This window comes from Esox lucius, chromosome 17 (genome assembly GCF_011004845.1).
Source record: "Esox lucius isolate fEsoLuc1 chromosome 17, fEsoLuc1.pri, whole genome shotgun sequence".
Taxonomy (NCBI): domain Eukaryota; kingdom Metazoa; phylum Chordata; class Actinopteri; order Esociformes; family Esocidae; genus Esox; species Esox lucius.
The window spans coordinates 35,316,786-35,329,193 of record NC_047585.1 but is presented as its reverse complement, the minus strand read 5'-3'; the positions used below and the strand labels follow the sequence as shown (position 1 = coordinate 35,329,193).

The following is a 12,408-nucleotide window of genomic DNA, read 5'->3' as shown; positions in this document are numbered from 1 at the left end:
GGCTTTTGACTTCATGAATACGTGTATCCTGAATGTGAAAAGGGGCAGTTTGAAAAGCTGACCCGGTATAGTTCTTCGACATACTTATTTTTGCAATTGCTACTGTTCTTGCTGTTCACCAGTTTGAGATGTTCCTAAGAGCGAATAGTGAATACACAAACGGGTAAAGGTAATTCATAACTAACCAGTGACTTTAAGAAACTTCCTAAACTGGTGAACACACTCAAACCCAGCTGAGTAATTTCAACACGAATGTTGCACACTTCTCTATCCTCAATAGGTATTGAAAAAGTAACAAATGAATGATCATCGGTCAACGTCTTGACAAAATCGATCGATTGGGCACGCACAATGCCTGCAATACAGTGCAGCGGTCGTACTTGCTCTAAAGGGTAAGTCATTCTCCATACAGTAGAAGGCGCTCTTTAGTTGTATCGTTATAAAATCACATGCATCGTCACTTCCGTAAAAGTAAATGTAAACAAAGATGGTGGATTGTGAAAATAGTAGCTAGCTGATACTACTGAAGACTATCACACATTTTATTTGCAAAACTATTCTTTAACAAAATGTCAAAATTAGAATTGCTAAATATATTTCTTAACGAGAGATTAACCGCAGCAGCCGAGGAGATATTTGGTGCTGTAAAGGGTACGCTAGTTGAGTACCAGACAGAAATAGTTCGCTCCAAGGAGGAAAACGATCGTCTACGAAAGCTGCTGGATATTGCTGTACAGCGCGTTCTTATTCAAACAGGTGACGTTTGTTAGACTGTCAGTCGAAGTGTATTTCTTTCTCAGAAGGATAGAATGGTTTTGGTTGTTGTCAGGCTACCAAATGTATAGAAAATACCAGAATTCGTTAATGCTTTTATTTCTGTTGTTAGATCACTAACGTTACATAGGGAATTTCTTTCTTTCTAGAACGCCATGCTAGCCATCTCACTGAAGAGGTGTCATCCCTTGAGCAACAGCACTGTGAGCAGGAGTGGAGCCCCGATCTAGGCCAGAACCCAGAGCCCACACGGATTAAAGAGGAACATGAGCTCAGAATCAGTCAGGAAGATGATCAGCTTCAGAGCCTGGATTCTGATAGCAAAGTAGAGTCCATATATACTCCTCCTTTTGAGAAAAACCTGTTTGATCAGGACCCCCCTCAGACTTCAACTCTTCTGTCAACCCAAGCTGTGGACAACGGAGAAGGAGATTCTTCAGCAAGAACCACGTCGAATATGCAGATCAAAACGGAGAAGGAGGGAGAAGGCTACGACACATCCAAAACAATCAGTGACTCATCTGTGAATTCAGACTGCCCTGCAACTCAGTCTGAAAACGGAGCACAACCCAGTGTCAATAGCATCTTTCAGAGGGATGGATTCTTGGAATATAAGGCCCCGCCGCCACAGGGAACAAACAGTGCATATGAAAGAGAGCGGATCGGTGTGCACATACATGTTAGAGGCCAGAACATCTCTAAACTGCCTCAACAGCGATCGCCCTATCAACCCCAAGGCATACAGAGAGTGTATCGTTGCCGAGAGTGTGGGAAGTGCTTCAGTTTCTCCTGTCAGTTAGAAGTCCACATGCGATGGCATACCAAGGAAAGACCGTTCAGCTGCTCTGTGTGCAGAAAAGGCTTCACCACCATCAGCATGTTGAGAAGACACCACCGCATTCACACAGGAGAGAAACCCTTTCGCTGTCACGTCTGCGGGAAATGTTTCAACCAGTCTGCTCACCTGAACACCCACTTTAAAATTCACCCAGGGGAGAGACCACACGGCTGGAAAATGACTCAATCAAAGCGTTAACTGAAGAGACATCCACGCGTGTTAGTTTGGCACAGGGGAGCAACAATTAAAACTGTGCGGTATATAAATTGTCCATAATTGAAAACAGAAGGTTTAATGACAGTGATTATACAATGCATTACAGCACAGTGGGCAACGGGGGTAACTTTGAGTAATGAACATTTTTGTTTTTCACTGAAACACATGATTTGTTTTGTTGCATGGGTCATTTTCAGAAGTCTTGTGTGGGGACATGCTTGGTTCTGAGTGAATATAAGGATATAAATACTGGCAGTATCTGTATATGTGTTGACTGGTGATACATTGTTGTGTTGTATTTACACTAAACATACAGGAAGCAGGGCATAAATAAAAACATGTCTTTCAGTAGGCGCAGACCAATCCATCAATCAATCACTTTATTTGATCATTCCTTAGGTGTTGGGTCTCACTGCTTGGGTGTTTGACTACCCTGCCTTATTAAGGTACCAACACAGTTGTCCCTGATTAAATGACTTTTTCAACATGTAGTGTAGTGAATGTTAACTGTTTTAATAAAGATTTTATCTCATGTTTCAAGGTAACTGTTGACTATTGTGCAATGTTCTACCATTCAGGCTTCAGCAATGTGTGGCTGTAGTAACATGCTAATCATGTACTGCTGTTGTAATAGCAATCTTCCCATTAGCCCATTCTTACCCATTAGTCCAGTTGATCTAAATCATTCTTCCAATAATGTAAAGCAAGTGAAAATGTTTTTCAAACATTTGTTTTATTAAATCATCAAACCATGTATTTGACATTGTTAAATTATTTTAACGACGCTTTATTCCCAAATGACAATCACAGTGCAAACAGTGACTATCATTTTTAGACCATGCCATTTTAATTAGGATTTGCTTCTCATTAACAATGCCGTAACAAGTATGTGTTAGACAAACCACTCGGTGGCTCTCCCAAGTGTCATCAAAGTTCTTGCATTCCTGATTCTTTACTTCTTTCAACCTAAAGCAGTGCCTTCTGAGATACAGAATACTATTCTAGCTATCATTTAGTACCATTGAATCTAGTTCATTGACACTAAGGACATAATGATTCCAGCAGTTTCTGAATCAAGGACATATGCCTTCTACAGGGATCCCAAATAATTGAAGTGTTTGATGCACTGATGGCACATGTAGGGGCTTCTTCTCAAGAGGGTTCCTACTATGCACTGTCATGGCTTTACACAATGGGAAGACCTTGCCACATTATTCACAGCCCTTTGTGACTCGTCATTTGTGTCATCACGGATCTCTTGACATGGAAGCCCTTATGCCCAGGAATATGACAAGTATAAGGCTTTTCCATTTAACAAAGTCTGCACCCTTGGCCCCTAGATGTAGTTTGAGGGGATGAGTGCAGAAATGTCCTCTTGCAGGGTTGATAATGCCTACATTTCAATGCAAATTCTAGTCAAGTGTCTAAATCTGGGGACATGAAGTTACTCCTCATTAGGTGTGTGGCTAGTAATTCATTGTCTTCACAATTCTCCCATGGAACTGTGAAAACAAAACTTGCTTACCTGAATCTCAAGATGTTCATTATATTTCTAATGCATTCAAGCATTAATGGAACACTTCAAAAGACTTCTCACACACCTTTCAAATACACCGCAGCTAGTCTTTAGCGATGAGACTTCAGATGCACAGCTGTATGGAAAATGAGCACTGCTTGAATTTTGTTGCTGTTCATCATCCTCATCTGTTCTCTTATGGTATTGTGTTATTGGAAATGTATATCAAGAGGGTCCCCTTGAGGCTGGCCGTTATTATACTATTGTACCTCATTTGGGAATCAAAGTTGTTCATATTGTCCATTTTATGAATGTACCTTTTTATTTGGAACGGAGGTACTATTTTTTTTACATAAAGCATTCAAAACTTGACTGCTAAAACACAGTAACCTAAGGGAAAAGTAAAGATTACAACCTTCAGTAATAAATTCTCTTTTAACAGAGAAAAAGTTACTGAGGCAAAAGTACCAACATTTCCATAAGGTGTGTTCTTGAGATTTCAGTGATACAGAATATTCATCAGGTATTCTTGAATGTAAAAATCCCCTAATTGATTAACATTTACATGTATTTTTCCAAATAATGTCTATCCCCATATCCCTTTTACTTGTACATGCTTTCCCTTTAACTGTTGACATTGTCCACTTGAAATAGCCTGCTGAACTGATGTATTCCCATGAATAATAATATATTGAACTTTGACCTTGTTTTTTTTAACTTCTGAATGAAAAATTTAGTCACGTATCCTATACTAGATTTCCTCCCCTTAGAGTGCCATGCAAAAGTATTCAGACCCCTGACCAATTCTACAATTTGACTGAATTACAAATTGTACATAGAATATTATTATATTTTTTAAACACTGACTCTTAAGATCAATTATTGTAAGGTAACATTGGTTTTACATCAGAATGGTCCAACATTAGAATAGAGAAGATTGGTGCTGTAAGGAACTTTGATCATGGTATGATTGTTAGTCCCAGAAGTGGTGGTTCTGGCATGGAAGGAATAGCTGACAAGGGATTTTCACCCACCACAGTCTCTGGATTTTACAGAGAATGGTCCCATAAGTTTAAAAAACATCCAGTGAACAACAGTTCTATGGACCAAACACATTGTTAATGAGAGAGGTCACAGGAAAATGTCCAGTCTCATAGCTGAAATACTATGAAAATCTATATTTTTTGGTGTGGGGAATATATTCACACATTAGGCCCTTTAACATCAGCTGATCATCAATTGAATGCCACATAATACCTAAGCATTTGTGATGACCACGTGCTTCTCTGTTCAGCAAGAGTTTGTCTGTTTTCAAAGAGATGCTTGTCATACACCATGCATCATCTCAAGCTGGTAAGACATTGATGGAAACTCAGTGAATGAAACATCTTGACAAAGAGGTCCTGAATATCACTTATTATTATTATTATTATTCACTTACTTCAGCCCCTTTTTCATCAGTTCCCCGATTTCATCATATCCAATCGTTTCCATCTACAGCTCGGACTCATCTTACCACCAATGAAGTAGAGACAAAGAAGAGATGGTTGACAATTACGGCAAGCCATCTACTTAGACATCCATGCCAAACAATTCAGCTTTCTTCCCTTCCACTGATCTTCCAACTAGGATGTCATGTGAGTGTCTGAGGGCACGGTCGTTCACCTGACGTCATCAGTTAGCTTTTGCCGTATGAAGTAGTCGCCTGCTAGCGTAGTCTCCTTGGTCTCCGGGCAATATTGGCCAATTGTCATGCCCCACAGCCAAGGAACTATTTATGAAACAACACTGACGGGCACCATAGTAAATCAAATGAAATGCATCAGTCACACGCAAAATCTCAATTAGAACATGGGACAAATCTGCACCATATGCCGGGGACTTCATATTTACCGTTGCCTAGTTAGTTACTCGACTGCATTGTTGTGGCAGTCATTTAGTATTCTGTGGGAGTCACACTGAGGACTGACGTAGTTGAACATTCCCTTGTTGGTGTTGAAGATAGCTGTGGTGATTCGGCAGGCTCATTTGATATGAGAGGCCTTTTCTCTGCCCGTAGTGTGTCCCCCAAGGACCCTGCTGCAAAGTCCATCAGAACTTTCCTTTTCTCTCTGCACTTTTTTTGTGCAGCCCTCCACTGCTCCCTTCTTTCCCGCTTGGCTGCTTCGGACATGGATTCTATTGGGGGATAATCCTTCTTCCCTTCAGCCCTCCTTCTTTGATAACTAAAACAAGAACAAAAATGGGAATTATTCTAGACAAATCCTACAGTGAACTGACCAAGAAATCTATAATGAAATTCAAATTATGTTACTATGCTCTTCTCTTGGCAAGATGTTCCTCTCTCGCGTGGGGATCAGCATTTATCCGCGCCCTGTGTCGTGCAGTCCTTTTCTTACTGGATGAAGACTTGTAAAAATAAAAAAAATATATACTTTTTTTTTAAAGGAAAGTTTTGAGTGAGGAACAGAAGCGTTCATTTTGCAGTAGGCTCTTAATTTTTTGGAAAGGAAAGAAAAAGGTGTAGTGGTCTCAATTTTTTCCAGAGCTATATATATAGAGCCAAATGTAAAATGGTACATACATTTTTGCAAATATTTGAATATATATTTTCATGTGACAACACCGAAGAAATGACACTTTGCTACAATGTAAAGTAGTGAGTGTACAGCTTGTATAACAGTGTACATTTGCTGTCCCCTCAAAATAACACAACAGACAGCCATTAATGTCTAAACCGCTGGCAACAAAAGTGAGTACACCCCTGAGTGAAAATGTCCAAATTGGGCCTCAATATTTTGTGTGGCCACCATTACTTTCCAGCACTGTCTTAACCCTCTTGTGCATGGAGTTCACCAGAGCTTCACAGGTTGGCTCTGGAGTCCTCTTCCACTCCTCCATGACAACATCATGACATGCACTCCTCCACCTTCCATTTGAGGATGCCCCACAGATGCTCAATAGGGTTTAGGTCTGGAGACATGCTTGGCTAGTCCATCACAGTTACCCTCAGCTTCTTTAGCAAGGCAGTAGTCGTCTTGGAGGTGTGTTTGGGGACTCTATCATGTTGGAATACTGCCCTGCGGCCCAGTCTTCGAAGGGAGGGGATCATGCTCTGCTTCAGTATGTCACAGTACATGTTGGCATTCATGGTACTGTTGCTCCCCAGTGCCAGCAGCACTCATGCAGCCCCAGACCATGACACTCCCACCACCATGCTTGACAGTAGGCAAGACACACTTGTCCTTTGTCTGCTTGTCTTCAGCTAACTGTTTGCGGGCTTTGTTGTGCATCAGCTTTAGAAGAGGCTTCTTTCTGGGACGATAGCCATGCCGAACAATTTGATTCAGTGTGCGGCGTATGGTCTGAGCACTGATAGGCTGACCCCCCACCCCTTCAATCTCTGCAGCAATGCTGGCAGCACCCCTACATCTATTTCCCAAAGAGAACCTCTGGATATGACGCTGAGCATGTGCACTAAATTTCTTTGGTCGACCATGGCGAGGCCTGTTCTGAGTGGAACCTGTCCTGTTAAACCGCTGTATGGTCTTGGCCACCATGCTGCAGCTCAGTTTCAGGGTCTTGGCAATCTTCTTATAGCCTAGGCCACAGGTGTCAAACCGGTTCCACGGAGGGCCGAGTGTCTGCAGGTTTTTGCTCTCTCCTTGTACTTGATTGGTTAATTAGGTCACTGATTGGTTAGTTTCTACCCTCACCTGGTTGTGTAGGTATGAACTAGGAACCAATTTATAGGAAAAACCAAAAACCTGCAGACACTCGGCCCTCCGTGGAACCGGTTTGAGACCCCTGGCCTAGGCCCTCTTGATTTAGAGCAACAATTTTTTTTTTTTCAGATCCTCAGAGAGAGTTCTTTGCTATGAGGTTCCATGTTGAACTTCCATTGACCAGTATGAGGGAGTGTGAGAGTGATAACACCAAATTTAACACACCTGAGACCTAGTAACACTAACGAGTCACATGACACTGGGGAGGGAAAATGGCTAATTGGGCCCAATTTGGACATTTTCACTTAGGGGTGTGTTCACTTTGGTTTAGACATTAATGGCTGTGTGTTGAGTTATTTTAAGGGGAAAGCAAATGTGCATTGTTATACAAGCTGTACACTCCCTACTTTACATTGTATCAAAGTGTCATTTCTTCAGTGTTGTCACATGAAAATAGTTTTTTTTTGTGAGATTTTGTAGTTTCAAGTGTAGACCTATAGATCCTTCAAAAGATGGGCACGTTAAAATGTTTTGCTACAAACCTGGATGTGGATCAGCTTCTGTTCTGGGTGTAACTTTCTCAAATGTTCTGCCAAGTGGCCCTTCCTGGTAAAAAGCATGCGACAAATATGGCAGCGACATGATTTCTCCCCTGTGTGAATTTGCATATGTCTTTTCAGGTACTCCTCTGTAAGGAAACATTTTCTGCACATATGGCAACTATACGACTTCTCCCCTGTGTGGATTTGGTTAGGAGGCTTTAAACGCTGAGATTGTATTCTCAGAGTTGCTCTCCTAATATCAAAACGTTCACAGTTTTCACTCAGAGCTGCCAAACGATCAGACTTCACTGAATAGAAGGGCTGTAATGTACTGTCTAGTTCTGATACTCGGTTACCCTCTCCATCTGTTTCTAGTTTGATGTCTTCCGCAGTCGTGTTCGTATATAGAGAATTCCCCTTTCTGTTCTCCCCATTTTGATATTGATGAAAACACTGAGGTGGGTCCTGATCACAGTCACTTTTCACAAAGGGAGGAGTAAATATGAACTCTCTGATATCAGACTCCAGCTCCTGAAGCTGCTCTTCCTCCTGACTGATTGCAAACTGCTCCTGTTCCACTTTAACTTGAGTGGGATCTGAATAATCCTGTCCCAGACTGGGGATCCACTCCTGCTCACAATGCTGGTGCTCTGGAGGAAACTCCTCAACAAGGAGTGTAGGCTTCTGGGGATCATCTGTAGAGATGAAAAATTTAAAATGATTTGCATTTTCATTTTCACAGTTAGCTGCTTAAATTAGCTGCCTCCACGTTAACTACGATCTAGACACTGTTTTTAAACCTTTGGAAATATCAATAATCATTTGTTTTTATACGGTTTTCAAAACATATCAATGTTCTCCAGTTACGAACTACACTCCCGCTATACTTCCTCCCCAGCGAAGATTACATTCAGTCACGCTAGACAGCCAATTAGCCAAGTAGTCAACTCAGTCTGTCTTTCATAAACAAATGCTGTGATCTGATTCTGTCAGAAAAATTCTACAACTATTAACATGTCTAGCTAGTATATTAAAACAAGATAATCTCTTAATTATCGACGTGGTCGTCATCCTCATGTTTGATCACGGTAATTCCCAGTCGCTGTAAAATGTTAAGTCACATGTATTCTGATGCACATCTTAAAAAACATAGATAGTGTTATCACACTGCTCACTAAACCAGAACGGAGTTCGCGTTCTCAGGCCAAAACCCCAACTGCACTTACAGATGCCCAAATCCTCACTAATAGCTGCAGGAGCACGACGCAACAAGGCAGTGAAGGGGGGGGGGGTCCCATTAGTCACTCAATGTTATAAATCAATACTATCGAGAAGGTTAATAGTTATTAAACAGAAGAATTGCATTGATTAAGGGATTCATGCTGTTTCTTTTATACATCATTATGATTAAACCCTCTCCTGTAAAAATGGTTTGTTCTACCAACAGCCAATCAATGATACCCCAACACCCACAGCCAATCAGAGTGATACCCCAACAACAACAGCCAATCGGGGTGATACCCTAAACACCAGCTCCAACATAACTTTGTTAAAGCTGCACTAGATAGGAATTTGTTCTGTAAATAAATTAAATAAGTTAAGTGCCAGTGGAATGTCATTTTATCATTTCTGGAGCATGTCGCTACTTCCCAGCCAATTGCCTTCTGCGAGGCAAGTTTTCCTCCTTGGCTTATTTTGAAAACTCCCATTTTACCTGGATTATATTATATATAGAATAAGTATGCCGTAAGGAGCGAAAATCGCTTACTGTAAGAAACTATAATGGCAGCTAGAGACCAGGACAACAGTCAGTTCCTCCCTTGTCTACTACAGTACAGCATACACTATGAAAACGGCAAAGCGAAAAGAAGACTTAGACCAACTCTCTGTAGCTAGTTACCAGGAACCCTAAGCTAACATCAGCAAGGCTACGAAGAACCCCGAACTCTGAGTTTTAGCTTTTTTGGAACAGGCCATTACATTTTTATTTGGAACGTCATTCTCTATTGGGCATTGGTGCGGAACCGCTTTCTGACCGGTGACTAATTGCAAAATGCTGTAATTGTTTTCTTTACTGAAAAAATCGTATATAGTGCAGCTTAATTTAACCAATACATTTGTCTAACTACAGTACTGTAGCTATCTGGCTAAAACATTGCCACCATGCAACCAAAACTAGGAGCACAGAAATGGAAGGACATCTAAAAGAGAACTTCTAAATATGTGTAGCAGTGAAGTAATGGCTGATTGGGACTGGGTAGGTTATGAATTGAAAATATGTGACATAATTAATTACCTGTATTGAAAACAAATGGATTTGAATGTGGCCTAGTTATCAATTAGAACATTAAACAATAAAACGTTTGTAACCTGTTTTTTGGACGTTAATATTCATTAATTTATTTGGCCCGTGTTTTGGGTCCTAAACATTAAATTCTGTCCCGGGCCCTGTAATTCCTGTCGGCGTCCCTGAAACAAGGTCACACTATCCGACATTCCTCTCAACAACGGACGGAGGGACCGTGACGAATTAGGGTTACAACCCTCGTTACAATGACACAGCTGAACAGAGGCAGTAGTAACTTCACTGCCGAGCCTTTTCGGAGGCAACTCATTTAGCCACGTTTTTTTAAAAACACGTTAAGTGTTAACCCTCAGACAAAGGGTAGGGGCTCAAACATTTCGCGAATACATTTGAACGTTAGTGTTCGAATGGGACAAATATAGAATTAGACTTCATTAGACATGATTAATTTAATTGTATTCATTAGTGACAGCTATGTTGTTATGCCACTACCCACTGCTTAACCTGTGAGAGCCATAGGGTCAAAGCTAGATATACAGTACTGTTATTTTTCTCTGAAGATTTAAATTGACTGCTCACATGCACTCGTCGTTTACCATGTCACTCACCGACAGATCACTAATACAGACAGTATCTTACATGTACAATTAATTGTCTGTAACTCTAATTGTCTTAGAGATCTGCATATGCGTCTTTACCTTGCCAAGCTCAAAACACACGTCTTTATGATACGTTAAGGAGATAAAAACATTCATGCAAACCAATCATTATAGGCTACATCACCTGATCTAATTAACTTTATCTCAGGTTTAGGGACGACATCTAACGTCAGTAACCTTTGTAGTCGTTCGATCTCCTTCTTTGATCTGTAGATATCTTCCTCGTACTCTGATACTGTTTTTTCCACTGCCCCAAATATTTCAACAGCTGCAGCTGTTAATCGCTCAGTAAGAAACACATGCAGCAAATGTAATTTAGACATTATGATATAATTGAAAACGCAGGATCCACTGCTAATCTATCACTTGAGTCCGTCCATTCAGAATCGGAAATCACGGAAGTAAACAGAGTGGTAGCTTCCTTACCCTCTTCATTCATTGATCGTCTGCAATATTCCGCCACCTGGTGGACTGGAGTCAAACATAAACAAGCCAATCACACCCCATGGACATCCAGTATGCGCTTGCTCGGGATAAGGCTAGTTTTTTTTAAATTCAAATATCCTATTGAATGTTTTCAGTTTGTGTTGGAAAAAGAAGGGTTAACATCCAAGATAAAAAAATATCCAATCAGAATTTTCTTTGGTAGTATCTTGGTAGAACATATAAGAATCTGTGCTCAATGCTCATTGGCTAGGCCCTTAGGCTTTGAATAGACTTGGAAAGTAAGATTCCGGACGCAAAATATCCATTGTTTTAAGCCACAGAGATTTTAGATATTAAGGATTCCTATATTGCTCTGCAACGCAGACGTTCTGTTATTTGTCAAGTTTGTGAAACAATTCATATGTCCATGAAGTGGCAATTTGTTGTAAATGTTTCGACCTCAGTGTTGTTCACCTACACTAAACACAAGCCTTCGTGACATTGCCTTAGCTATTAATTATCTTCAGAGCTAACCAAAGTGGTAGCTAATTCAACAAATTTTGTCCGGTGGTTTTGAGGATGGCCAGCTACAAGCAACCAGTGGACTAGTAGTTAACGTTAACTCCGTAGCTACATTGTCATAGCTAGTACTGGAGTATTACGTTACTGAACATTTACTAAGGTATTAGTGATGTGCAGTTTGCGAATGATTCGTTCATTTTGAACTAATCGTTTTATTGACTCGGGACTCAAAAGTCGTTTTTCCTAGTGACTTGTTCAACTGTTGTTTATTTGAATGCTTGGCAGCGGATTTCTATAACATGATCACTTGCTTCATACCCTATCCTCCAGCTCAGTTCTATTATAGTGTTTTGCATTGGGGCCTAAACAGGGTGTGGAAAATATTGAGTTGCTAGATGTAGCAACACAATATTGCTACATATATTGCTAGATAAATAACACCTTATATCAAGGTGTCCATAATTATTAGGTACAGGAACAAGTCCTCAGTATTCAAGAAGGCCATGTTCTATATGCAGGACAATGCTCAATCACATGCATCCAAGTACTCCCCGGCTAGCAAGAAAGGGCCTCAAAGATGCCCGAATAATGACCTGGCCCCCTTACCTGACTTAAATCCTATTGTGGACCCTTCTCAAACATGAGATTTACAGTCAGGGATGACAGTACACCTCTTTGAACAGCATTTGGGAGGCTGTGGTTGCTGCTTCAGCAAAAGTTGATCGTGAACAGATCAAGAAACTGATAGACTCCATGGATGGAAGGCTCATGGCAGTTATTGAAAAGAAGGTTGGCTATATCAGTCACTGAATATTTTTGAAAGGCCAGAAATGTAATGTAATTACATTTTCTTTTTGTGTTACTTATTTGTTGCACTTACTCAAA

At 40.6% G+C, this 12,408-nt stretch overlaps 2 protein-coding genes across 3 annotated transcripts; one reads left to right on the top strand and one right to left on the bottom strand.

Annotated features, from left to right (window-relative positions):
- Positions 1 to 477: 477 nt before the first annotated feature.
- Positions 478 to 2,582, top strand: si:ch211-86h15.1 (uncharacterized protein LOC558435 homolog). Its single transcript, XM_010881096.3, has 2 exons — positions 478 to 756; positions 924 to 2,582. The coding sequence occupies exons 1-2, from the start codon at positions 570 to 572 to the stop codon at positions 1,808 to 1,810; spliced, it is 1,074 nt and encodes a 357-aa protein (XP_010879398.2). The 5' UTR covers positions 478 to 569; the 3' UTR covers positions 1,811 to 2,582.
- Positions 2,543 to 10,961, bottom strand: LOC105016925 (zinc finger protein 845-like). Of its 2 annotated transcripts, XM_010881098.3 has the most exons (5): positions 10,700 to 10,961; positions 7,612 to 8,306; positions 5,659 to 5,753; positions 5,238 to 5,569; positions 2,543 to 5,132 (listed from the first exon to the last, which is right to left on the bottom strand). In XM_010881098.3, the coding sequence occupies exons 1-4, from the start codon at positions 10,896 to 10,898 to the stop codon at positions 5,281 to 5,283; spliced, it is 1,278 nt and encodes a 425-aa protein (XP_010879400.1). In that variant the 5' UTR covers positions 10,899 to 10,961; the 3' UTR covers positions 2,543 to 5,132; positions 5,238 to 5,280. The 2 variants fall into 2 exon arrangements, with proteins under 2 accessions (XP_010879400.1, XP_010879399.1); XM_010881097.3 differs by having other exon boundaries at positions 2,543 to 5,569.
- Positions 10,962 to 12,408: the final 1,447 nt, after the last annotated feature.

Excerpts from the sequence above, each read along its gene's own strand:
- LOC105016925 (XM_010881097.3), bottom strand. The coding sequence starts at position 10,898 with ATGTCTAAATTACATTTGCTGCATGTGTTTCTTACTGAGCGATTAACA. Across the intron at positions 8,307-10,699 it reads GATAAAGTTAATTAGATCAG|ATGATCCCCAGAAGCCTACA; the intron begins GTGATGTAGCCT and ends TCATCTCTACAG. Across the intron at positions 5,754-7,611 it reads AGAAGCTGATCCACATCCAG|TCTTCATCCAGTAAGAAAAG; the intron begins GTTTGTAGCAAA and ends TATTTTTACAAG.
- si:ch211-86h15.1 (XM_010881096.3), top strand. The coding sequence starts at position 570 with ATGTCAAAATTAGAATTGCTAAATATATTTCTTAACGAGAGATTAACC. Across the intron at positions 757-923 it reads GCGCGTTCTTATTCAAACAG|AACGCCATGCTAGCCATCTC; the intron begins GTGACGTTTGTT and ends CTTTCTTTCTAG.